Source organism: Scyliorhinus canicula, chromosome 24 (assembly GCF_902713615.1).
Source record: "Scyliorhinus canicula chromosome 24, sScyCan1.1, whole genome shotgun sequence".
Classification (NCBI taxonomy): domain Eukaryota; kingdom Metazoa; phylum Chordata; class Chondrichthyes; order Carcharhiniformes; family Scyliorhinidae; genus Scyliorhinus; species Scyliorhinus canicula.
This window is the reverse complement of record NC_052169.1, coordinates 6,433,981-6,460,908: the sequence shown is the minus strand read 5'-3', so window position 1 is coordinate 6,460,908 and position 26,928 is coordinate 6,433,981. Positions and strand designations below refer to the sequence as shown.

General features: G+C 44.4%; 1 protein-coding gene across 2 annotated transcripts; it reads left to right on the top strand.

The window, feature by feature from the left end:
* Positions 1-281: 281 nt before the first annotated feature.
* On the top strand, positions 282-26,909 carry LOC119956790 (reticulocalbin-2-like). 2 transcript variants are annotated; one of them, XM_038784210.1, is made up of 8 exons: positions 282-358; positions 3,025-3,207; positions 6,424-6,529; positions 7,430-7,626; positions 19,506-19,619; positions 19,978-20,074; positions 22,005-22,147; positions 23,532-26,909. In XM_038784210.1, exons 2-8 carry the CDS (start codon positions 3,058-3,060, stop codon positions 23,682-23,684), a joined length of 960 nt encoding a protein of 319 aa, XP_038640138.1. In that variant the 5' UTR covers positions 282-358; positions 3,025-3,057; the 3' UTR covers positions 23,685-26,909. The 2 variants fall into 2 exon arrangements, with proteins under 2 accessions (XP_038640138.1, XP_038640139.1); XM_038784211.1 differs by having other exon boundaries at positions 307-354.
* Positions 26,910-26,928: the final 19 nt, after the last annotated feature.

Sequence of the window (26,928 nt, the reverse complement as noted above, 5' to 3'; positions counted from 1 at the left end):
CCTCACCCCCACAACCCAAAAATGTGCAGGGTGGGTGAGTTGGCCACTCTTTTGAGGTGCACTAATAACTGGTCATACTTAATTGGGGGAAAAATTAATTGGGTGCTCTAAATTTTAAAAAAGAATTTAGACTAGGGGGCCACCATGAAAAGGAAACCGTTTTGGGGGTGGTGGGGGAGAGGGTTTGTTGAGGGTTGAGCTACCCCATGTTGACCATCGAGTCCTCCGGCGGCTGCGCCCCCTGGCGCTCTCCAGAGGGAAGGGGGGGGGAGAATTTTTTTAGCGCCGGAAGTGAGGGCCGGAAGCTCGCGGCAGGGAGCCTGACAACCGGCGGTTGGGAGCCAGGAGCTTGAGGCAGGTAAGATGGAGATGGCGGAGGAAATGGTGTTTACCTCAAATCTCCAGCTGTGCCTTCTCTGTGGCGGAACAGCGAGTTCCCCCGGGGAGGAGAGGGATGGGACTGGGGAGTGAACAGCAGCAGCTGAACCCCCCCCTTTCTCCCCCCCCCCCCCCCCCCCCACGTCCAGCAGGAGTGACACCAACAGTGTCTGACTGTAAAGCAAAGTTATTCTTGCCTTTAGAAATAAAAACTTGCAGGTTTTCCTCCTCGAGTTTTAAAATGCGTCGATTTTTCCCTGTTTAAAAACCCGTCGATTCTATCGAAAAAAAATTAACTTTTTTTTAAATAATGTTACTTTCTCCCTCCTCCCCCCCCCCCTCCCCCTGTATAAATATATATTTTTTATGCTATTCTTTGCAAATTCCCAAAAAAAATAAGATTCCCATTGCGAAACCCTGTCATTGCTGGTTGATGTCCAAGCTCTGCAAGCACAGTGCAAACAAAACATACCTTGTGTTGTCTACAGAGTTAACTAATGTAAATGAGGTAACGAATATCACATATATTATATAGCACATATTCCACTGTGGGGGAACACTCATATCTATGTGTGCAAACAATTGTAACTAGACAAGTTCTGCCTTTTCGCTGCAGTTGCCAGTAATTGTCAGAAATTGGGAGGTGGGGAAACAAAAATGATTACCTAATAACCGATTTTTAAAAATGTTTTCATTAAATCAACTGTTTTGCAGTGGGTCTAACACTGCTTTAGTCTATGTTCTGCTGGCATTCATAGACTCCAGTTTATGGTGGCTTCAAAACAAGCATTTAGGTGAGAAGTTGGAACCGTCAAACGAGAAGAAAGGGAAAGTAAATCTTAGGAATCCTTGGGTCATGTGCTATAAACGAATGATTCTTGTTAGTCGCCGCTAATGTGCATCCAGGTTTTTTCCTCCAGTGGCTATTTTGAGCTTGTACATGTTTTTCAGAATGAACATTACTCCGCAGTCTGTCTCCAGACAGTAATCTTATCAATCAATTATATAATTTACGAACAAATGACGGGGCCTGATCCATCTCCAAAAAATAGACTGAAGTATAGCTGTGGCATGGCATAACGGTTTTAAAGAAATCCCTTTTCTGTCTCTCATCGTGTGTTCTGTTCATTATTTTCTGCTTTTCTTTTAGCAGAATTGTGTGCAGCTGTTCAACTGATTGCAAAAATTTGTGCTTATGAAATATTTTGTTTGTGTCCCAGAACGAAAAGTGAACTCCCACAGGCTGGTGCTTTTCTTTTAACTCAATTTGACTTGTGCTCAAAGCTCATCACATAACAATGACTTAATTTTACCATTGAAGTTAACACCAAGAATGTTACACCCTATGCACTATGTCCTCTATATCTCTCCAAGCCAGTGGAAAATATAGCGTAGAGGAGCTTGTTTGTTCCAAAATGTTGAGGATGCAAACTAATTAACCTTATTGCAAAGAGTAAAACTACGGAAACCAGAATAAAATCAGCCAATCAAATAACAAATTTTGGCAGCATCTGTTCCTCCAAAAGTTTCAATTCTTAGCTATTCTATTCAGCAACTTGAAAAAAGTCTGACACATGAACCCCTCAGATTTTCTTGTACCTGTACTGCAAAATATGAGGAAACTGAGGAACATTTAATTATATTGCTCTGATATATAACCTAGTTTAAAGTTTGAACCTGCCAAATAATCTGAAACTATCGTGCACTAAAAATATTTCCTGCAGTGAAAAATCAGATGAAAAGTACAGTAGATGTAACTAAACTGAACAACTGCTGTTTAACCCAACTGGACACCGTCAAATCAGATCCGGGTTCCAAATAAATTCCTGTGTGCAGCCTCTTCAGGTATTAGTAATTTTTCAAAAATGTAAAAGTATGTGTGGTTTTTCAGCATTCCAATCGCTTTGCCTGTCAGTGTTTGAAGTGAATTGGAGGCATTCTTAATCGTAGCAGCCATTTCTTTTTGAGCATTCTAGTTAATAAATCAAGCAACAAATTGATGTCAAATACTGAAGAAATTCTTATAGGTTGAAACAGGCCGGCTCCGATAGTCCATTTGACCTACTGGAGCTGTGCAGGAGCAGCCCAGAGAGTCTTGCATTTTTATACTTTTATTTCCTCATTTTTTTTGAATGGATCTAATCTTTGTCCCTTTGCCCTGCTAGCGGGTGAATGAGCATAAATCCTATCAGTTCTCCCATTCATTTGCTTTCAAACCCTCTTGTGATAGACAGCACTTCATGCACCTTGTAATAATTGACAATTCTGAGGCATTGGTTTTATTCATTTCAGTACTGCTCTGTAGTATTTTACGAGTCAAGTGGTTCGTGAATTTGGTTTTGCTTGTAATGATGTTGGCTTGCTGGGCATTTGTTTTGAATGTGCCGTACATTTTCTTAATTCCTGCAGGCTGTGTTTTATGCCAAAATCGATTCGGGCTGGGTAATGGCTTTTAAGCTTTGACACTAAAAAGCAAGTTCTCTCCCTGTCCCCATGACCATGGATGGTGTGAGGTTCACAAAGGTACAACTTGGTAAATGGGAGAAGCAAATGTAAAACGTATTGTCTTCATAAGAAGAAACTGCAGAGGTGAATAGGAATAGATTTTTAAGTGGAAAATGACAGAACCCTTTAATTATTTTACAGCCACTTTTGACATTGAAGCCTACCTGACAGAAAATGCAGTTCCGAGTGTTGGTGAGCTGTACTTTTATTGTGATGTGCTCCACACACACTCATCATAAACATGAGCCACTAGTTACTGAGGACCACTATATGGATGGTGAACACAGCTCAGAGTTCGATCGGGATGTCCTGTTTGGCGGAGAGGTAGGAAATTCTATTCCGTCCTACTGACTCATTAGAATGGAAAAGGTGAATGTTATGAGATAAATTATTTTAAAATGTGAGCCACCTGTTAAATATTTACACCTTTTTTTATTTTAAAGAATCTAACCTATTCTTTGCGCATTTCCCAATTTGTTTTCCCCATTTCATCATGCATCGGGATTACATTTTGATATCTACATGTGCAAAAAATTCGATTAAAAATTTATAGGCCTGGATTTTGCTGATCTCAAAGAATCTACTCGCAGAGATCCAGCAGTCTCTGTGACTTGGTTTCCCCATTTGCCTACATGAGTTGAATGTTGTGCGAGGTCAAGGACGCATTGTGCAGCAGCAGTGATCTCAGCAAGCAAGTAAGGAGTTGATTGCATTGAAGTATCCATAAACAGCAAACCAGGAAGTTGAAAGTATTTAATATCCGCTTTTAGTTTTAAGCTTTCAGATAGATAAATAATTTTGATTGGGTTAAAATAGAAGCTAAAATAATGATGCACTTATTTTTGTTTTGAAAACTGGAATTTTTATCATTATGCGGGAATTTGACTTTACACAAATACATAATTAGCCTTTTGGACCATTGTGACCTTTGCAGTAATTATGAAGTTAGCGCAGCGCTTAACAAACCAATTACACCTCATACATCAAGATGTAATTTTTACAAGGACTTTTACAGCAAGACCAGTAGCACAAGAGTGGGCGTTCTTATTAATTTGTAAAAGGATTGTTTGAAACATAAATATTTATAGATGGGAACAGATCACATTATTTTTAAGTTTGGGATGCCTTTGATTCTGGCTTGTTTTTCCCCATTCCATTACTCTTTTCATATTGTACGGGTATTCAAATAGAAAACCCCCGATCTGTAAACCTTCAGTATATAAATCGGTTTTCACCAAACAGAGATAGGTGTGGCAGTCACCAAACAGTGACAGGTGTGGCACATTTTGAAGTGCAACATAAATGACTGCATGCGGTTAGCATATATTAGTGTTGTGGTTATAGTACAAATCTCACTGTGGCCAACCTCAACACTGCTCTTAAAGCAATTTCATCAAGGAAGTTAAGCAGAATTAGAATAAGAATTTGCCTGGAAATGCTTTTGAGAATACCAGATGGAGTAAGCCACTTTCGCGATCCGTGGAAGCTTGAGTATTTCCTACATAGTTGTTGATAATGTTTAATTTTTGAGGTACTCCTATTTTTCCTCTCTGCTTGTTTAAATCCATTTAATTGGATAATTGTGGATCATTTTTTTATATGTTAGTTGTGTCCCTAGGTCACATGGAACAATTATTTTTTGGGACACTGGGGCAACTCTGTGCCTCTCCTATTGGTTCAATAAAAAAGGATCCAGCAACAATTAATAATGTTTACTGTTGAATAATTGTGGTTAATACTATTGCTATTGCTAATGCCCTTCAAGAAAAAAGACCATACAAAATTTAGTCTACACAGTCTCCAGTCATGCACAACTTGATCACAAAATGGTTATCGAACACATTGTAAAAATTCAATCTTCTTTACTTATGAAAATATCAGGATAATAGTGCAGCTTGATTTCAGACACCTGCAACATTATACAAAGCTCCTTGTAATGCTGAAAACCTGCACAAGACTGCGCTACTGAAGGGGCAGCACTGTGGCACAGTGGTTAGCACCGCTGCCTTATGGCACCGAGGTCCTACGTTCGATCCCGGCTCTGGGTCACTGTCCGTGTGGAGTTTGCACATTCTCCACATGTTTGCATGGGTTTCGCCCCCACAACCCAAAATGTGCGGGAGGGTAGATTGGCAATGCTAAATTGCCCCTTAATTGGAAGAAATGAATTGGGTACTCTAAATATATTTTAAAAGCCTGTTCTACCGATGACATCACGCGTTCCATGCTTACACTTGTTAAAGACATCCATAAATATAATCAAATAGGAAGATGCTTACTGTGACACTATAACAGTGATTGATTCTTACACCTTCTGAAATGGAATAGCAAGACAAGGCAACCCAGGAATGGACACTAAATATAGTTTGTCAACATTGCCCATATTTAAAAGAACCAATAAAATACAATCCAGTGAAAGACTTCCTACAGTGCAGAAGGAGGCCATTTGGCCCATCAAGTCTGCATCGACCCTCTGAAAGAGTACCCTACCTGGGCCCACTCCCTCGGAACCCCACCTAACCTTTGGACACTAGGGGCAATTTAACATGGCCAATCCACCTAACCTGCTCATCTTTGGACTGTAGGAGGAAACTGGAACACCCCAAGGAAACCCACGCAAACACTGGGAGAAAGTGCAAACTCCACACAGCCACCAAAGGCCAGAATTGAACCCGGATTTCTGGCGCTGTGAGGTAGCAGCGCTAACCACTGTGGCACCCCAATGTTTTTATGGTATACTGATCACTAATCTAATATTACAGTGCTATCCAAAATAACTGTTTAAAATTCCCAATCCATTATTTTCCAATTAAGGAACTATTTAGCTTGGCCAATCCACATACCCTGCTAATCTTGGGGGTGAGACCTGTGGTGATCTTTGTGATGGGTTTCCAGAATGGAAGGCGTAGTGATCTCAAAGATACGCAAAGCTCTTTTAAACAACTAAACTAATTTCATTAACACCGCTAAATTTGAGTTTGACACTTACTCTGAGTAGCAATCATTTTTTAAAAATAAATTTATTGTACCCAATTCATTTTTTCCAATTAAAGGGCAATTTAGTTTAGCCAATCCACCTACTCTGCACGTCTTTGGGTTGTGGGGGCGAAACACGGGAAGAATATGCAAACTCCACACGGACAGTGACCCAGGGCTGGAATCAAACCCGGGTCCTCGGTGCCGAGAGGCAGCAGTGCTAACCACTGCGCCAAAATAACTGTTCCTCTTGTGATAGTCAGACTAATCCAGAATTGCTGCAATCAACCGGTTTTGGGGAGCTTTCCAATTTTCAGTTTGTGTCTAAATAGTTTCATCCATTTTGAGCTTTATTTCTTTATACCAGATACAGAGGAGATGCTGATACCCCAATCTGATGATATACACCTACATTTTGTATCAAGTACAGGTGCATGGTATTTGTGTACGACTTGGACTTCTGAGAGGACTTTGTACTTCATTATGACTTCATTCATAAATGGAGGATTAGAAAGCTTTTTGCCTAGAATAAGCTGTTTGTATGATGTCTGTTCTGTTTCTTAGAAAGAAGTTGGGGAACTTGCTAAGTTGAGCCCGGAGGAACAACATTCCCGGCTCAAGTCCCTCATCAAGAAGATGGATGCAGATGCCGATGGCTTTGTAACCAAAGGTGAGCAACAGTTTAGATCCAATCCGATTATGAGGGATGAAATGACTGTCATTGAATGTTCTCTGCAGAAATGAGCTTACTTTTGAAGTACGTACTTACTGCAATTTTTACTTCCCCCTACTTGAAGTAATTCTGTGACATCCTGGAATTACTGTTGGTGAATCTGACCTCTCCACATTCCACAGCATTGGGCGCAACAGGCAAATAAATCTGCATTGACAGTCTTGCATATGTGTCGTTCAAAAAGCCATGAACCACAACTGAACCTTACAGTTCATGAACATTCTGAAGTGATCATTAAAAAAAAAATACACAAGCATTTTCATTAAACATATCTAACTCTATCTCGATAGAATGAAATTCCAATGTTGTAATCATATATAAATGCACATGAATCAAGATGGCGCCGGAGCGAGGTGACTTTTTCCAAGCTGTACTCAGCATACCCTCTAATTCTATCTTTTACTCTCGTTCTATGCTTCTAAAACCAAAATATAACTGTAACATTATATTCTGCAGTCTCTCCTTCCTTGCTTATGTACGGTATGCATTTGTACAGCATGCAAGAAACAATACTTTTCACTGTATCCTAATACATGTGACAATAATAAATCAAATCAAATGAAATCAGATACAACAATACCTTTATATAACATATGACAACAGCTAATCCGAAATGCAAAACGCAAGTGAATCACTCCATTGTTGAGCAGTGCTGAAGAATAAGAAAAGGATAAATTACTTCCTATTCTTCAGTGAGAGGACTGCAAGGATATAGGGGTTGGTGCGTTCAAAAAGGTGATTGGTACAGTAAGTTGTTTAGATAGTAATTTATCTCAAACTCTTATTCACTGGAAATAGGAAAGCTGCATCTATATAAATGGCTCTTATTTGCCACAGGTGAGCTCAGTGGGTGGATCCAGCAGTCGTTCAAACATTATGCCACAGAGGAGAGCAAAGAGCAGTTTCCAGAGCATGACCTGGATGGCAATGGAGTTGTTACATGGGAAGAGTACAACATTCATAGTTATGACCGAATGCTAGATTATGATGAGAATACTCCGATGGATGATGAAGAGGAGGAATCCCTCAGACAGGTGAGAGAAAGAAATTTATTGAATTCCGGTATAATGCCTGTTTTGAAAAGCAGAACCAAACAAATAACTTTTAATTATGAATTAATCACAAAATAATTGCTCTGTCTTACTGTAGATTTTCAGTGTGTACGCAGTGTTTGGATTTGTGTTCCAGGTAGTGAGACTTGGAGTATGCATTTTTCTTTAAATGTTGTAGTGCAGATTATTCTCAAACATTTTTATCAAGAGTTGTAACAAAAGTCCTCCTCACCTCGCTCCTAAATGACCACCGCTTATTTTGAGATGGTGCTCTCTTGTAGAACCCACCTCCAGAAGGGGAAAAGCATCCTCCCTCCATCTATTCTGCCAAACCCTGTAAGAATTTGTATGTTACAACAAGATCACCTCACATTCTTCTGAACAGAGAGTGCACTCCTGTCTTAATCTCTCCTCGGGACAATCCCACTGGTCCCAGGAACCAGTCTGGGGAACTGTCTATGGGAAATATGTCATTCCATGGATAAGACGACAAAAATTGCAAACAAAACTCCAGGTGCAGTCTCATCAAGGCTCTATTAAAATTGTAGCGAGACATCTTTGCTCCTGTACTCCAATCCAAACTCTTTATCCTAATATAAGGTGGCACTCCATTGCAGTTGTGAAGGAGGCCTGCTTTACCAGATGTGATTAATTACGTAGAAAATATGTTAAAAGGCCAGCTGTTCAGGTCTTTCTTGAAGAACAGAAAGTTCTTTTTGGATCCTGGCCAACATTTCTGTCTCAACCACAAACAGATTAACTTGTTTGTTAGATCATTAGTCCTTGTGGTACCATGTTGCGTTGAAAATTACTGCTTAAGTTTTCATCCATAGAGGCAATGGACTTGAATGTTTGTGAAGAATTTTGAAATATTTCAGACGGTGCTGCAAGAATCCATGTCTTTCTTCTGTACTGTGATATACAGAGCTGAATATAGCGCTGTGCTGTGACTTGTCATGAGGAGTTCCTGATTTTAAATACATCACCAGGGCAGTTGAATGTCGAAGAACAGGTTGTGTTCCACAGGAATCCAGTAGAGAAAACAATCCTCCCAAGTTTTAAAAAAATTTATCCAATTAAGGGGCAATTTAGCGTGGCCAATCCACCTACACTTTGGGTTGTGGGGGCGAAACCCACGCAAACACGGGGAGAATGTGCAAACTCCACACGGACAGTGACCCAGAGCCGGGATCGAACCTGGGACCTCGGCGCCGTGAGGCAACAGGGCTAACCCACTGCACCACCGTGCTGCCCAATCCACCCAAGTTTAATGGTTTAATACAACTTGGTCTCCAGAGCGGAGAGTTTTTTAATTAATTTATGGAATGTGACTAGGCCAGAATTTATCGCCCATCCGTTATTGTCGTTGAGAAGGTGTTGTTGGACTTCCAGTTGCGGCTATGCGGAGCTAAGCCACACATTCGGCAGCTCCTGCTATTTAGGGACTTTTGGGCCGTTTCGAGGGCCCCAAACGGAGCTGTTTCTACGCATCCCGGTGGGGGAAGGTGCCTGGAAGAACTTGCCCCACACTATATGGTGCTCACCTGGAGTGGGAAGAAGAAAAAGGCTGCAGTAACTCCCCCAAAAAAACGGGGGAAGAAAAACAAAATGGCGGCCGGCACTCCTGCTATTTAGGGACTTTTGGGCCGTTTTGAGGGCCCCAAACGGCACTGTTTCTACACATCCTAGTGGGGGAAGGTGCCTGGAAGAACTTGCCCCACATTATCTGGTGAAAAAGGCTGCAGTAACGCCCCCCAAAAAACGGGTGAAAAAAAACAAAATGGCGGCCGGCGCTCCCGCTATTTAAGGGCTTTTGGGCCGTTTTGAGGGCCCCAAACAGTGCTGTTGCTACATATCCCGGTGGGGGAAGGTGCCTGGAAGAACTTGCCCCACACTATATGGTGAAAAAGGCTGCAGAAACGCCCCAAAAAAAACGTGGGAAGAAAAACAAAATGGCGGCCGGCGCAACACCCGAGGACTGGTGGAAGTGGGCGCAGGAGCAACAGGCCTCGCTCCTACGTTGTTTTGCTGAGCTGAAGGCTGAGCTGCTGGACTCCATGAATGCAACTGCGACCAAGCTGCTTGGGACCCAGGCGGCACAGGAGGAGTCTATTCGGGAGTTGCAGCGGCAGGCCGTTGAAAGAGAGGAGGAGGCCGTGGTCCTCGTTGGGAAAGTGGAGTTGCACGAGGCACTTCATAAAAAGTGGCAGGACCGCTTGGAGGAGCTGGACGTTCGCACGAGGCGAAAGAATCTGAGGATCCTGGGCCTGGCGGAGGGGCTGGAGGGGTCGGATCTCCCGGCGTATGTGACCACGTTGTTGAGCTCGTTGATGGGAGCAGGGTCCTTCCATTTGCCCCTGGAGCTCGAGGGAGCGCACAGAGTGATGGCCAGGAGGCCCAAGGCAGATGAGCCCCCGAGGGCGGTGCTGGTGCGGTTCCACCGATTCAGTGACCGGGAGTGTGTGCTGCGCTGGGCCAAGAAAGAGAGGAGCAGTAAATGGGAGAATTCGGTAGTGAGGATCTACCAGGACTGGAGTGCGGAAGTGGCTAAGCGGCGGGCCAGGTTCAACCGGACGAAGGCGGTGCTTCATGCTAAGCAGGTCAGGTTTGGAATGCTGCAGCCTGCGCGCCTGTGGGTGACATACAAGGACCGGCACCATTACTTCGAGTTCCCGGAGGAGGCGTGGGCCTTTGTACAGGCGGAGAAGCTGGACTTGAACTAGGGCCTGGGGACATACTTTGGCCGGCGTTGTTTCCGCTGTGGCTGTTTTGTTCCAACTGTTTCAACTTTTTCAACTTCGAAATGTGTGTTATGTATGCTGGTTTTCTTTTTGCTCTGTTTACGGGTGGGTTTGTCTGTTGGGTATGGTTGTGGGGTAGGTGGGGAGTGTTGGGGGTTTGTGTTCTATATGTTCTCTTCTGTACGGGGCTGGGGATTGAGGGGAAACTGGATTTTGGGGAACTGCGTCAGAAGGATGGGGTGTGGCATTGTGAAAGCGCGGGCTTTCCTCTGGTTTCCCGCGCTGCGGGGCAGGGGGGTGGAGCTTGCGATGGGGGAAGGGCCTCTACGGGTCTTTTTTCCCGCGCTGCAATAATGCCAAGGAGGTGTGGCAAGAGGGAGATGACCCCAAGCCGGGAGGGGATAGGTTTTGGCGGGAGCTGCCGGGGTCAGCAGAAGTCAGCTGACTCACGGAAGTACCATGGAGGGTGCGTCGCGGCTAGGAGGGGTCCTAGCCTGGGGGGGGGAGGGGGGTGGGGGGGGATACCGGGTTGCTGCGGGAACGACTAGGAAGGAGCCGATGAGGGCCGGGGGGGAAGAGGAGAGGCGCTATCGCCATGGGGAACGGGTCGAGCGGGGTATGCTGGCCTGGGGCGAACATCTGCCAAGCTATGGCTAGTCGGCAGGGGAGGGGGGCGGGTTGCCCTCTGATCCGGCTGATTACCTGGAACGTGAGGGGGCTGAACGGGCCGGTTAAGAGAACCAGGGTGGTCTCCCATCTAAGGGGGTTGAAGGCGGACGTGGCTATGCTCCAGGAGACCCACCTGAAGGTGGCGGACCAGGTCCGTCTGAGGAAGGGGTGGGTGGGGCAGGTTTATCATTCAGGATTGGACGCAAAGAACCGGGGGGTGGCGATTCTAGTGGGGAAGAGGGTGGCGTTTGAGGCGGCTGAGGTGGTGTCGGACAAGGAGGGCAGATATATCATGGTGAGGGGTAGGCTGCAGGGAGAGAAGGTGGTGCTGGTGAACGTATATGCCCCGAATTGGGATGATGCTGGCTTCATGAGGCGCTTGTTGGGCCGCGTCCCGGACCTGGAGGCAGGGGGCCTGATCATGGGGGGAGATTTTAACACAGTGCTGGATCCCACACTGGACCGGTCCAGTTCAAGGACGGGTAGGAGACCGGCGGCGGCCAAAGTGCTGAGGGGATACATGGACCAGATGGGAGGGGTGGATCCCTGGAGGTTTGGGAGACCGAGAGCGCGGGAGTATTCCTTTTTCTCTCACGTCCATAGGGTTTATTCCCGGATAGACTTTTTTGTCCTGAGCAGGGGGTTGATCCCGAGGGTGCAGGATGCCGAGTATTCGGCCATAGCGATTTCGGACCATGCCCCGCACTGGATTGATCTGGAGATGGGGGAGGCGCGGGACCAGCGCCCGCTCTGGCGCCTGGATGTGGGGATGCTGGCGGAGGAGGAGGTGTGTAAGAGGGTTCGGAGAAGCATTGAGGGGTATCTGGTTACCAATGATACGGGGGAGGTCCAGGTGGGGATGGTCTGGGAGGCTCTGAAAGCAGTGATCCGGGGGGAGCTGATCTCCATCCGGGCCCACAGGGAAAGGAAGGAGAGGAAGGAGAGGGAGAGACTGGTGGGAGAGCTTCTGGAGGTGGACAGGAGATATGCGGAGGCACCGGAGGAAGGGTTGCTGGGAGAACGGCGCAGGTGCAGGCCAATTTTGACTTGCTGACCACCAGAAAGGCGGAGACACAGTGGAGGAGGGCGCAGGGTGCGGTATATGAGTATGGAGAGAAGGCGAGCAGGATGTTGGCGCATCAGCTCCGTAGGCGAGATGCGGCTAGGGAAATTGGGGGAGTGAAGGATGGGGGTGGAAATGTAGTGCAGAAGGGGACAGAAGTAAACGGGGTCTTTAGGGACTTTTACGAGGGATTGTACCGGTCGGAACCTCCGAGGGGGAGAGAGGGGATGGAGAGCTTCATGAACAGGCTATGTTTCCCAAGGGTTCAAGAGAGGCTGGTTGAGGGGCTGGGGGCGCCGATAGAGTTGGAGGAGCTAGTCAGGGGGATCGGGCAAATGCAGTCAGGTAAGGCCCCGGGGCCGGACGGGTTCCCGGCAGAATTTTACAAAAAATATGCGGACCTGGTGGGTCCCCTGCTGGTGCGAACTTTCAATGAGGCGTGGGAGGGGGGGGCTTTGCCCCCGACGATGTCGCGGGCACTGATCTCTTTGATCCTAAAACGGGATAAGGACCCCTTGCAGTGCGGATCATATAGGCCTATTTCACTCCTTAACGTAGACGCTAAGTTGCTGGCGAAGATCCTGGCTACCAGGATAGAGGATTGTGTGCCAGAGGTAATTCATGAAGATCAGACAGGGTTTGTCAAGGGGCGGCAGCTCAACACGAATGTGCGGAGACTGCTCAATGTTATCATGATGCCGGCAGTGGAGGGGGAGGCGGAGATAGTGGTGGCGCTGGATGCAGAGAAGGCGTTTGATAGAGTTGACTGGGGGTACCTATGGGAGGTGCTGGAGAGGTTTGGATTTGGGGAGGGATTCATCAAATGGGTGAGGCTGCTTTACGCGGCGCCGATGGCGAGTGTAGTCACAAATGGAAGGAGATCGGAGTATTTTAGGCTTTATCGTGGGACCAGGCAGGGGTGTCCCCTGTCCCCCCTGCTCTTTGCACTGGCGATTGAACCGCTGGCCATGGCGTTGAGGGAGTCAGGGAAGTGGAGGGGTCTGGTGCGGGGGGGGGAGGAGCACCGGGTATCGCTGTATGCAGACGACCTGCTGTTATATGTGGCGGACCCAGAGGGGGGAATGCCGGGGGTGATGGAACTGTTAGCGGAATTTGGGGGCTTCTCGGGCTATAAGCTGAACTTAGGAAAGAGCGAGGTATTTGTAGTGCACCCGGGAGATCAGGAGGAGGGAATTGGGAGGCTCCCCTTCAGGAGGGCAGTGAAGAGTTTCAGGTACCTGGGGGTGCAGGTGGCCAGGAGTTGGGGGGCTCTTCATAAGCTTAACTTCACCAGACTAGTGGAACAGATGGAGGAGGAATTTAAAAGGTGGGACATGGTGCCGCTATCGCTGGCGGGCAGAGTGCAGTCCGTCAAAATGACGGTTCTCCCGAGGTTCTTGTTCCTCTTCCAGTGCTTGCCCATCTTTATCCCTAGGGCCTTTTTTAAAAGAGTGACCAGCAGCATCATGGGATTTGTTTGGGCGCATGGCACCCCAAGGGTGAAGAGGGTCTTCTTGGAGCGGAGTAGGGATGGGGGGGGGCTGGCGTTGCCCAACCTCTCGGGGTATTACTGGGCGGCCAACGTGTCGATGGTGCGTAAGTGGGTGATGGAGGGGGAGGGGGCAGCATGGAAACGGATGGAGAGAGCGTCCTGTGGGGATACAAGCCTGGGGGCCCTGGTAACGGCGCCGTGGCCGCTCCCTCCCACGAGGTATACCACGAGTCCGGTGGTGGCGGCTACCCTCAAGATTTGGGGGCAGTGGAGGCGACATAGGGGAGAAGTGGGGGGCTCGATGGAGGCTCCGTTAAGGGGGAACCATAGGTTCGTCCCGGGGAACATGGATGGGGGATTTCGGGGATGGTATAGAGCGGGCATTAGACAGCTGAAGGACCTGTTTATCGACGGAAGGTTTGCGAGCCTGGGGGAGTTGGAAGAGAAATTTGGGCTCCCGCCGGGAAACATGTTTAGATATCTGCAGGTAAAGGCATTTGCTAGACGGCAGGTGGAGGGATTCCCTGCGCTCCCCGCGAAGGGGGTGAGTGACAGGGTGCTCTCGGGGGTCTGGGTCGGGGAGGGGAAGATATCCGATATCTACAAGCTTATGCAGGAGAAGGAAGAGGCGTCAGTAGAGGAGCTGAAAACGAAGTGGGAGGGGGAACTGGGGGAACAGATCGAAGACGGTACATGGGCTGATGCCCTGGAGAGGGTAAATTCTTCCTCCTCGTGTGCGCGGCTTAGCCTCATCCAATTCAAGGTGCTGCATAGGGCCCACATGACTGGGACGAGGATGAATAGGTTCTTTGGGGGTGAAGATAGGTGTGCCAGGTGCTCGGGGAGTCCAGCGAACCATGCCCATATGTTCTGGGCATGCCCGGCATTGGAGGAGTTCTGGAAGGGGGTGGCGAGGACGGTGTCAAGGGTGGTGGGATCCAGGGTCAAGCCAGGATGGGGACTCGCGATCTTTGGGGTTGGGGTAGAGCCGGGAGTGCAGGAGGCGAAAGAGGCCGGTGTGCTGGCCTTTGCGTCCCTAGTAGCCCGGCGAAGGATTTTGCTACAGTGGAAGGACGCGAGGCCCCCAAGCGTGGAGACCTGGATCAATGACATGGCGGGCTTTATTAAGCTTGAGAAGGTTAAATTCGCCCTGAGAGGATCGGTGCAAGGGTTCTTTAAACGGTGGCAACCTTTCCTCGACTTTCTGGCTCAACGATAGGGTACTGGGACAGTAGCAGCAGCAACCCGGGGGGGGGGGGGGGGGGGGGGTGGGTGGGTGGGTGGTGGGGGGGGGGGGGGGGGGGGCGATGATTATGTTAGCTTATTTTATTTAAATTTGATTTATCTAATTTTAATTTATGGTTAAGTTCTCTTGTTTGGGGGGGGGGTGGGGGAATGTGATACATGTGATGTTACGGTATGGGGGGAATTGTGGGTGTTATGGGGCTGTTAGTTGCATATTACTGCTTTTTGCTATACTTTTTGTTATATTTTCTGCAAAAAATTCCAATAAAAAAATTAAAAAAAAAAAAAAAAAAAAAAAAAAAAAAAAAGAGAAGGTGTTGTTGAGCTACAGCCTTGAACCACTGCAGTCCATGTGGTGTAGGTACACCCACAGTGCAGTTAGGGAGGGGGTTCCAGGAATTTGACCCAGTGACAGGAAAGTGATATATTCCAAAGTCCGGATGGTGAGCGGCTTGGAGAGGACCTCCAAGTGACGGATTTTTCATGTGTCTGCTGTCCTTGCCCTTCTAAATGGTAGCAGTTGTGGGTTTGTAGGATGCTCTCTCAGGACTGCTGATGAATTTCTATAGTGGATCTTGTAAATGGTGCATACACTGCTGCCACGGTGTGTAGGTGGTGGAGGGAGTGAATGTTTGTGGGTGCAGTGCCAATCAAGCAGACTGCATTTACCCTGTACGGTGTCAAGCTGCTTGAGTGCTGTTGGAGCTACACTCATCCAGGCAAGTGTATTCCTTCACGCTCGCAGCAGGATTCCCAGCCTCTGACCTCTTGTAGTCACAGTATTTATGTGGCCAGTCCTGTTCCCTTTTGGTGGTAATCCCAAGATGTTGATAGTGGGCCGTTCAGCAATGGTAATGCCATTGAATGTCAAGTAGTGATGGTTTGATTCTCTCTTGTTGGAGATGGTCATTGTCTGGTACTTGAATGGCGTGAATGTAACTTACCGGTTGTCAGCCATGGCCTGGATTGGTCCAGGTCTTAGTGCATTTTGGAAATAGATTTCTTCAGTATCTGAGTCGTCGCGAATGATGCTGAATGTTGAGCAATCATTAGCAAACATCCCCACTTCTGACCTTTTAATGGAAGGACTGTCATTGATGAAGTAGCTGAAGATGGCTGGGCCTAGAGCGCTTTCCACTGTAGTGATGTCGTGGAACTGAGATGATTAATCTCCAACAACCATAACCATCTTTCCTTGTGCCATGTATGACTACAACGTCTGCATGGGTTTCACCCCCACAACCCAAAGATGTGCAGGATAGGTAGATTGGCCACTCTAAATTGTCCCTTAATTGGAAAAAATAATTGGGTACTCAAATTTTTTTTTTTAAATGTATAACTACAACCAGTGGAGGATTTTCTCCTGATACCCATCGACTCTAGTTTTGCCCAGGCGCCTTGATGCCATACGCAGTCTTAATGTCAACAGCAGTCACTCACCTCGCCTGAATGCTGAAATCTAGCTACGGCCATGTGCTACATTACATAAGCTGTGGTTGGAGGGCCAGAAACAATAAACATCCGCCCAATACCACTGTGACTTTCCCATATCAACATAACAGAACCCAAGAACAGTAAAGAAAGTATAAGGATAGAAGCTTCACCAGGTTGCATCAATGCTCCAGTGCAGTGTGTCTGAAATTGATCACAGAGGATCAAAGAATTTCAAGTGCAACTTGTGTCTAGCACAAATCAAGTTTCTGAGATCTTTTGTGGTACGAAAACATTGCTCTAGAAGTCAATCCCACTCATAAAACTAGATAAGCCCCAGATCAATTTTATCAATGTGGCAAGTTTGTATTGTCATTTTCAGTTATTTAAAATCAAGGTACTCAAAGCTGTTGGAAAAACAGTGACAAACACTCTGATAAATCCATTTTTAGCTGAGGTTATCATTCTCTTTTATTTAAAACTGATTTAAAACAATACATTTTTGAGGGAATTTTTATTTCTTTTTAAAAATAAGTTTAGAGTACCCAATTCTTTTTCTCCAATGAAGGGGAATTTAGCGTGGCCAAACTACCCACGCTGCATATCTTTGGGTTGTGGGGGTGAGACCCACCCAAACACGGGGAGAATGTGCAAACTCCATACAGACAGTGACCCGGGGAGGGAACATTTGAGTTCTAAAGAAGCACTGCTGGTTCATGGAAGGCTTTATCTTTGTAATTATACAAATAAGCAGAAACTTGAACCAGATCTGAACTTCATAAAACAACACAATTTGCATCTGAATTATGTACTGCTCCCAAAGCAGAAATTCTACCCCTCAATCTGTTTGGAAAATATAATCCCTCTGAGAATTATTTTGTTTGCTGAACCCATTTGGTAGGAAATTTAATTTCTTGTTATCATACAGCAGTAGTATTTTATTAGTTACCCAAAATCCAGACAAATAATCAGGAAAAGGTTGGACTAAATAGGCCAGAAGGGAAAAATAAAATCACTTTTCTTGTACTGCCTTTTCCAACTGAACCATTGGGATGCTGAAATGTAGGGAACATAACTATCATTAGAAATGTCATCGGGGCGGCACATGGCACAATGGTTAGCGTTGCTGCCTATGGCGTTGTGGACCCAGGTTCAAATCCCGGCTCTGGGTCACTGTTCATGTGGAGTTTGCACATTCTCCCCTTGTCTGCGCGAGGTTCACCCCCACAACCCAAAGATGTGCAGGTTAGGTGGATTGGCCGTGCTAAATTGCCCCTTAATTGAAAAAAAATAATTGGGTACTCTTTTTTAAAAATAAAAAATAAAAAATTTTTAAATGTCATCAAAGATTTCCATTCTACATGTAACAGTGCATTGGAGCATGCTTTGGAATTGGAAGGGGGTAGATTTATGTCTGATTCATAATTCACCTAATAGGAATGATGGAACCAAGTTTTAAAGTTTCGTCTGAAAAATGACACCTGCAGTACTCGTGTCAGTCTGGATTATATATGAATGGGATTTGATTCAACAAACTTCAGAGGTAGCAGTACTATCACTGAGTCAAGGCTGACTGTGATAACACTGTGTCTACGTGCCCTTGTTACTGATTAATCACAATACAAATAAACTTTCACTCTGACCTCCGATAATCTCAAAAGATTTATTAGAGTTTTTTTTTCAATAAATTTAGAGTAACCGATTAATTTTTTCCAATTAAGGGGCAGTTTAGTGTGTTCAATCCACCTACCTTGCACATCTTTGGGTTGTGGGGGCAAAACCCACGCAAACACGGGGAGAATGTGCAAACTCCACACGGACAGTGACCCAGAGCCGGGATCGAATCTGGGACCTCGGCGCTGTGTACCAGATTTATTAGAGTTCTTTTTTTTTTCTTTTTTTTAAAATTTAGATTACCCAATTATTTTTTCCAATTAAGGGGCAATTTAGCGTGTCCAATCCACCTACTCTGCACATTTTTGGGTTGTGGGGGCGAAACCCACACAGACACGTGGAGAATGTGCAAACTCCCCACGGACAGTGACCCAGAGCCGGGATCGAACCTGGGACCTCAGCGCCGTGAGGCGGTTGTGCTAACCACTAGGCCACCGTGCTGCCCTGATTTATTAGAGTTCTGATCAGCGGTCCATGCTAAAATGAAAATGCTGTCATTTTCTGCTCTTTTCATAGTTATAATCTCTCCTTCCTTGTATGAACCTGGTAAATCTTAATTTCAATGATTCTAATATCCTTCCTATAAGGGACATCTAAAATTCCTCACAGTACTCCAACTGTGGCCTAACCAATGCTGTGTACAACTTCAACATTAGCTCATGGCTTTTATTTTCAATCCCACTGCTTTAAAACAAAACACAGCATTTTTGTTTGTTTTTACGTATCATAGAATTTACAGTGCAGAAGGAGGCCATCCAGCCCACCAAGTCTGCACCAGTCCTTGGAAAGAACACCCTACCTAAGCCCACACTTCCACCCTATCCCCATAACCCAGTAACCCCACCTAACCGTTTTGGGAATTTAGGGCAATTTAGCATGGCCAATCCACCTAACCTACACATCTTTGAACTGTGGGAGGAAACCAGAGCACCCGGAGGAAACCCACGCCGACACTGGGAGAACGTGCAGACTCCACATAGGCAGTGACCCAAGCTGGGAATCGATCCTGGGTCCCTGGAGTTGAAAATTGAAATTGAAAATCGCTTATTGTCTCGAGTAGGCTTCAATGAAGTTACTTGAAAAGCCCCTAGTTGCCACATTCTGGCGCCTGTCCGGAATCACACCATTTCAAGATTTGTGTATCTGGGACTTGTTCTTTTCATCTATCTCCCTGTTCCTCCAATTTAAGAATCTCATCATTTACAACATTGCTGCTTTTTGTATTGCTTTTCACAAAGTGTTTAAACTTCTGATTTTCCTGCATTGAACGGTGACTGCAGTTTCTGAAGTGGGACCTGAACCCACAGAGACCAGATACTGTGACTGCCAGGGCTGATATCCAATTAAGGATAAAGATACATTTTGAATTAACATTCCAGAAGTCTTTGAGAGGAAAGGATAACCTTTTTGTTTCGTATATTTGAAATCTGAATGCCAAATTGATTGTTTATCCTGTTTGTCTGGTATCAGAGCAACTTATTGCTCAAGCCTGCTTAACCAGGAACAAAAAAAGAACAGTATCTGAACTTGCTTGATCTATCTCTAGATTTTTTTGAAAGATAAAAAACGATTTGAGAAAGCAAACAATGATGAGTTACCCGGACTGACTCTCTCAGAATTTGTAGCATTTGAACACCCAGAGGAAGCTGATTATATGAAGGTGAGTTACAGTATGGTGTCTATTGTGCAAGTTATATTAAATATTAGCTACTGATATGTGAATAAAAAACATTTTTTAAATCTTCTTAATAAGAGTGGTCTGTGGAACTTTTCCAGTTATAGATACTGCTTCATTTCAATTGTTTACTGCACACTACTAAAAGGTGAAAGCCTGAGTAACTGGGGGGACAGATCAGCTAGTTGAAGAATCTTCCCCTTTATCGTGTAGTTTGTGCTGGAGTAGAGTTCCATGGGCAGTGGTATCCCCCGGGGCCTTCAACTATGGGTAACATCACAACTGAGATTGATTGCATGTCCACCTAATATCAATACAAATGCTTTTAACTTTCAAATTGTAGGATTACGTCATACAGGATGCTTTAGATGAACATGATCGTGACAAAGATGGGTTTGTCAGCTTAGACGAATACCTTGGTGACTACAAAAAAGACCCAGGTTAGTTAAATTAATATTATATTTCCTCGGTGAATTAATGCAACATTTTCAAACCAGTGATTCCGGGTGTGACCAACCATTCTTGTTGACGTTATTGATATTACTATGATCATTGCCGCTGTGAAATTTCCTATTGTTTCCCCCTCTCCCGGCCAAAATGTAAATACATTCAACATACACCTCCTCCTTTCGATTACTGAACTCCAACAAAGATTCTTTGCAGTATCGTCTTCTTCTCGAAGTCATTCTTGCTACAAAAAAAACCCTCAAAACTGTGGAGCTCCCTATCTCTTCCTTTGTTGAATGATCTTTTAGACTTCTAAAAATTGTTTGGGATTCACAAATTGCAATTTTATAGTTTGTTGATTTTTCTTTTCGATAATGGTAATATCCCGATATCTGGGTACTTTCACATTATGTAGAAATTAGTTTGGAACCTATAATTCCCTGAAGTTTAGTTCCTCATCTAAGGTGTGGTGTTTCAGTAAAGTATTCCCTGACCTTTTCTTTTCTCCTTATTCTTTTGTGGGATTTGGGTGTTGCTGGACAGGCCAGTCTTTGTTGCCCATCCCTAATTGCCCCAGTGGCTTGCTAGGCCACTGCAGAAGACAGTTAAGAGTCAACCAAAGGGGCAGCACGGTAGCCTTGTGGATAGCACAATCACTTCACAGCTCCAGGGTCCCAGGTTCGATTCCCGGCTTGGGTCACTGTCTGTGCGGAGTCTGCACATCCTCCCCGTGTGTGCGTGGGTTTCCTCCGGGTGCTCCGGTTTCCTCCCACAGTCCAAAGATGTGCGGGTTAGATTGGCCATGATAAATTGCCCTTAGTATTCAAAATTGCCCTTAGTGTTGGGTGGGGTTACTGGGTAATGGGGATAGGGTGGAGGTGTTAACCTTGGATAGGGGGTAGGGTGCTCTTTCCAAGAGCCGGTGCAGACTCGATGGGCCGAATGGCCTCCTTCTGCACTGTAAATTCTATGTAATTCTATGTAAAAAAATTGCTGAGGGTCTGGAGTCACATGTACATATCACAGGATGGACGATTTCCTTCCCTAAAAGGGCATTAATGAACCAAATGGATTTTTAAAAAAAATTAAATTTAGAGTACCCAATTCTTTTTTGTTTCCAATTAAGAGGCAATTTAGTGTGGCCAATTCACCTACCCTGCACATCTTTGGGTTGTGGGGCTGAGACCCACACAAACACTGGGAGAGTGTGCAAACTCCACACGGGCAGTGAACCAGGGCCGTGATCGAATCCGGTCCTTCAGCGCCGTGAGGCAGCAGTGCTAACCACTGTGCCACCATTTTTGTCTCTAACCAGAATTAATGATTGTTTCATGATCACCATGACTGAGGCCAGCTTTCAATTCCAGATTTTAGCAATTGAATTCAAATTCCACCAGCTGCCGTGGTGGAATTTGAAGCCATGTCCTCAGAGCTTTGGTCTGGTCCTCTGGATTACTAATGTAGGGACTCTACCGTGGCGCTGCCATCTCCCACCTAGTAGGGAAACAGAAAGGAATATCAAACTGAGAATCCCAGTCCTGCTGTTGCTTAACACCCAGTTATATGAAACGTTCGCAGTAATTGGAGGGTGTCACCATGATCGCACACCATTCCCTATCTGAGTGGGTTCGGGTATATCTAGTTGGCTGTCTGAAACCAAGGCTGATGTATGTAAGAGGTGTATAATCAACTCTCCAAATTTCTTTATATGTCTGATATAGTTTCAAGCTATGTATGCCAGGAGAACTTTGAGTGTAAAATTAACCTTCTCGTACCACCTTCCCCTGCCCATCACCACCCTACCCATAAACTAGATGGGAACAATTCACCATGTAATCCTTCAACTCTGCAAGAACATTGCTGGTTGGCGCTATCTAATGTTAGTATTTTGTAGCTAAGAATGTTTCCACCTCATGAAAATAGGTGCAGAGGAAGATCCAGAATGGGTAACTGTGGAACGTGATCGCTTTGAAAATGATTATGACAAAGACAAGGATGGCAAACTTAATCAAGAGGAACTCTTGTTGTGGATTATTCCCAACAACCAGGACATTGCGCATGATGAGGTAAACCTGCTATCTTTAAATGTCAAGCCTGTGGTAAGAGTAGTCATTGAAATGTTGTTCAATCTTTTCTAGTGTGTAAAGATTTAAGTTTGCAGTTTCAATCCAGCACCTTGTGGGTGTGTTCTCAACATGAAGATTACACAGTGGTTAGCACTGCTGCCTCAACTCCAGGGACCTGGGTTCGTATTCTGACCTTGGGTGATGTATGTGTGGAGTTTGCATGTTCTCCCATGTCTGCGTGGGTTTCCTCCACGTGCTCTGATTTCCTCCCACAGTCCAAAGATGTGCAGATTAGATGGATTTGCTATGCTAAATTGCCCCTTAGTGTCCAAAGGTTAGGACAGGTTACGGGGATGGGGCATAGGGGTGGGCCTAGGTAGGGTGCTCTTTGGGAGGAGCGGTGCAGATGCAATGGGCTGAATGGCCTCCTTTGCATTGTAGGGATTCTATGATTACCACTGTTGATAATTAATTATTTCAGAGAGAAGTCTCAGGGTGGATAATGCAGGTAATTACAAGACATGTAGATCTACCACAGTGATTGCTGTTCTCTGCTTGGCCCAAAATACATTGTTGGAAGAAAATTAGAGTGAGCATGATTCTGCATTGAATGATGCCATACTTTACCTGGGAGCACTTACCTGAGATGGAATTGTGTTCTGTTCCCCAGACCAACATTTCACCCGAGGACAGCATAAATATTTAAGAGGTGAATAAATTTTAGAAAAATATTGGGAGAAAAGTTTAGTTTGCAACTAAACCTCATTCTTTAAAACCGTGTATGATTGTGAGAATTAAAAGCATAATGTCAAAAGTTATGTCCCAATACTACTTTTGAAACAGGAGCCCCCTGCTACGTAGAAAATTTTACCGCCAGTTTCTTTGGCAAAGCACATCTGTGGCGTGATCTTGGAGAGAATTTGCAGAGGAGAGAAGAAATTAGAGCATAAATTCCTGCTCTTTTCTCTAACTTTTCCCCTGCTCCAGTAGGTCTTGTGCATACATGACTGATGGGAAGAGCAGGCAGGTGGTCTGTTACTGTGTTTCTGGCCAAGCTACTCTAGTCTGGAGAATGAATTACTTAAGCTAATGAATAGCAGTCTCACTCTGGGAGGAGAATAAGAATAGAAGAACTAGAAGTTAGATGATCAGTGTTTGTCACCTGAGGTTGGAATTAAAGTTCATTGGTACGAAGTGCGAGAGGGAGCTTTGTTTTGCATCTGAGCCAGAGTTGATGCTGTGGACTTCTGAGTGAATCACGAGGAAGCATTCCAGAGTCAGGCGAGGAATCTTCCGCTGAAATTCATCCAGGCGCTGCGAGGCTAATTCAGTTTTTGCTCACCACCATCAGAAAATAACAGTGAGAGTTTCTGTTCCCTGACAGGCTGATCATCTTGTCAAAGAAATTGATACAAATGGAGATGAGAAACTTACAGAAGCAGAAATACTTGTGAGTCAGGATCTCTTCCTCAACAGCGAAGCAACCGACTATGGTAGCCAACTACATGACGAGAAATTCTACCATGATGAACTTTAATGCCAGTCGTTCTCTGGTGTTGGGTTTTGATTATATAAACAACTAAACTTCTTAGATCACTTTCGAGCAAATTCCCTGGCCGGACAAGTGCTGACTGACAAGTCCTATTGGTAGAAAAAAAATGACCAGCCCAGTAGATTTTAACAGTAGGATTTACTGTTATAAAACTATCCATTCCTACTTCCCTGCTTACTTTACCGATAAGATCGTCCACTCCTATCTGTCTTATGCTGTCATAAAATGACTGAGAATTCCCTAGGTTATTACATTGCTTCACAGAATTCTTGAGGCGAATATAGAATTGTACACATGTTTGTACCAGTTTTTACAATCAATATAATCGTAGAAAATTTATGGCACCGAAGGAGGCCATTAGAGCCATGATTGTGCCAGCTGAAAAAATAACTTCTCCCACTTCTCAGCTCTTGATACCTAGCCTTGTAGGTTACAACACTAAAAGTGCGTATTTAAGTAATTTTCAGATGTGATAAGGGTTTCTGCCGCTGTCACCTTTTTTAAACAAATGAGTCCCCGTCACATACTACCCTCTTGTGACAAAAATTATTTTCAATTTCTCTTTTCTCATTCTAGCTCGGCCTCCTCAATTTTATATACCAAAGAGAAGTGGACCTATTATCAGTTGTGTTTTTTTTTAGTACCGTAAGACAATAGAGTAAATTTTAGAGATATATTCTAAGTATTGGACCTTCCCTCTGCTGATTATTTTTCAGTTTTAAAGCACTGCGAGATCAGAGGGATGATTTCCTGTGCTCTTTCTAACTTCATCGTGTATGCATTTTAATACATGAATTTATAATAATCCTGTGACATAAATTTGTGGAAACTCCCTTTATAACTGAAAACTTTCCCCATAAGTTACATTTACTAATATGGATTTTTTTGAACTCTCAGATTTGTCACTAAATTCAGGATTTCAATGGCAGCATGTGGCACAGTGGTTAGCACTGCTGCCTACAGCGCTGAGGACTCTGGTTAGAATCCCGGCCCTGGGTCACTGCCCATGTGGAGTTTGCACATTCTCCCCATGTCTGCGTGGGTTTTACCCCCACAACCCAAAGATATGCAGGCTAGTGGATTGGCCATGCTAAATTGGCCCTTAATTGGAAAAAAATAATAATCGGGTACTCTAAATTATATTTTTTTAAATTCAGGGTTTCATTTAGCAGAGGTAGTAAATTAAATGGTAACTCAACACTACATCAGAAGGTACTCTACTAGTTTTCAAGCTGAAGTATGTTGCTGGGAAAATCAGCCTCTCCCTGTATGTAACTGCCAAACTGGCCAGGGTAATGCTTGAGGCTGGCACTGGACATGGGGGAATTAGAAAGTGTTGCAGCCCCCAGCAGTAATGTACCTCACCCTGATCAGCGCACAATTCACAAAAAGCAAGTCTTTATGAAATTCCCTGAAATATATGCTGCCTTTTAGATTTAAAACTGTAGTCTAAGCTTGTTTCGAGCCAAATAACTTCGACTTAAGTTCTCTGTGGGTGAATTATTTTAGTTGCAACTATCCATTCAGATTGTTTAAAGGATAAGTACTACATTTATATAAATGCCAAATAGTTGTTCATTTCTATCATTTAGTTGTTTGAAGTTAATCAACAAAAGGGGTTCCCAAAAAGTGGTGTTGTTGATTGTACTCTGCTTTGTAATTTAACATTTGAGGCAATCTACTGGAGTCTGCCGTTGGAATATGTTACTGATTTTTTTTTTGCCTACACCTTTGGTAGGCAGGAGCTTCACTTCATTCTGGGTTTCTGCAAAATCAGTTAGTACTTTGCTGTCCAGGAAATAACCTGTGTATTAAGAACTATTGAGTCCAGAGCTTGTTTTTACTGGTGAGATGTTCAGCCTCCCTTCCACTTGATCTTCGTCGTCCTTAAAATAGAATTTACTCCGTGCTATTGGTGTAATTATTTAGAACCTAAATTATTTTAATGTTTCACAAATCTAAAAACTATAGAAACCCATCACAGTGCAAAGTCTGTGAGAATAAACCTCAAAATTGAATTAGCTAGTTTATCTCGTTTCTTACCAATGTTTAGACCTTTAGTGCACATGAAACCAGCAGGTGTTCAAACCAATAGGACTTGGAAACCATAGTTGCTGTCCTCTGCCCGTGCAGAGCACAATGCATTAAAATGTACACCACTTTCTCTTTTGTAGTTCAACATTTATGGAATAAATCTGTACCAATCTGTTATTGATTTAATGTCACTTTTAAAGCCTCAATTCATTTTCCTCAGCTGCCTTTGTATATGAAATCTTCAAAGTATTAGAATTGGATTCTCCACACCTGATGGACTTTAATTTCTGTCAATGTGTCTGTCTAATTCACTTCAGGGAAACTGCAGTTGCATAAATTGTTATAAATAAACACATTGGCATAGTTTATTCTGTAATTTAAAAAATGGAAAATGTTGTTATACTGTAGTCTATTTAATATTTCAGACGGAGGTCCTTTTGTGTTTTTATAGTGGTTGGTCTGATGTGTGCTCCTTGTGTCCTTTTAGATTTCTGGTATTTGCAATTTCTTTTTCAATCTTCCATAGTTTCCACTTTGATCAAGGTGACTTCTAAGAAGGTAACATTCATTCTTAGGGTTTTTTTTTCTTAAATATCCCAATCACACCCTTTTATAGTGGCCACCACTGCAGTTAAAATGGACTCGTACAGAAGGCTCAGCCAGCAGAAGGATTCAGTTAGACCTACTGCTAAACTAAGGTGTTGAACCTATGTGGGACATTTGATGTTTTACAGATACAGGAAAGGTCAATGCTGCTTTATTGCCATTCTGCACTTGTTTGGGGGGGGGGGGGGGGGGGGGGGGGGGGAGGCTGTAGAACACTGAGAAAAGACAGGTCACAGTTCAAAGTGAATATTTTCATTCAACTGCGAATGTCAATTTTTCATAACAGCATCTTGTTTGTTTTAAGTTATAATTTAATGTGATCTTTGAAGCAATTAATACCTCAAAGTTCTCTTCCAGTTCATGTCATTATAAAGTTAAGGAGATGTTTCCTTTGCAATGTTGTACATATTGGTTTACGTTGTTGCTATTGAGCCTTCTATTTTATGATGGGTGGTACACTGTTCCAACTTGTAACTAAGGTGATGACAACCTGATTTTCACTTAAACCACTAAGCCCTTGGTTTTGAGATTAAACTTGCTGAAAGTTCAATTAAAAACTTGATGTTTAAATTAGTTGTCTTTATTGTTT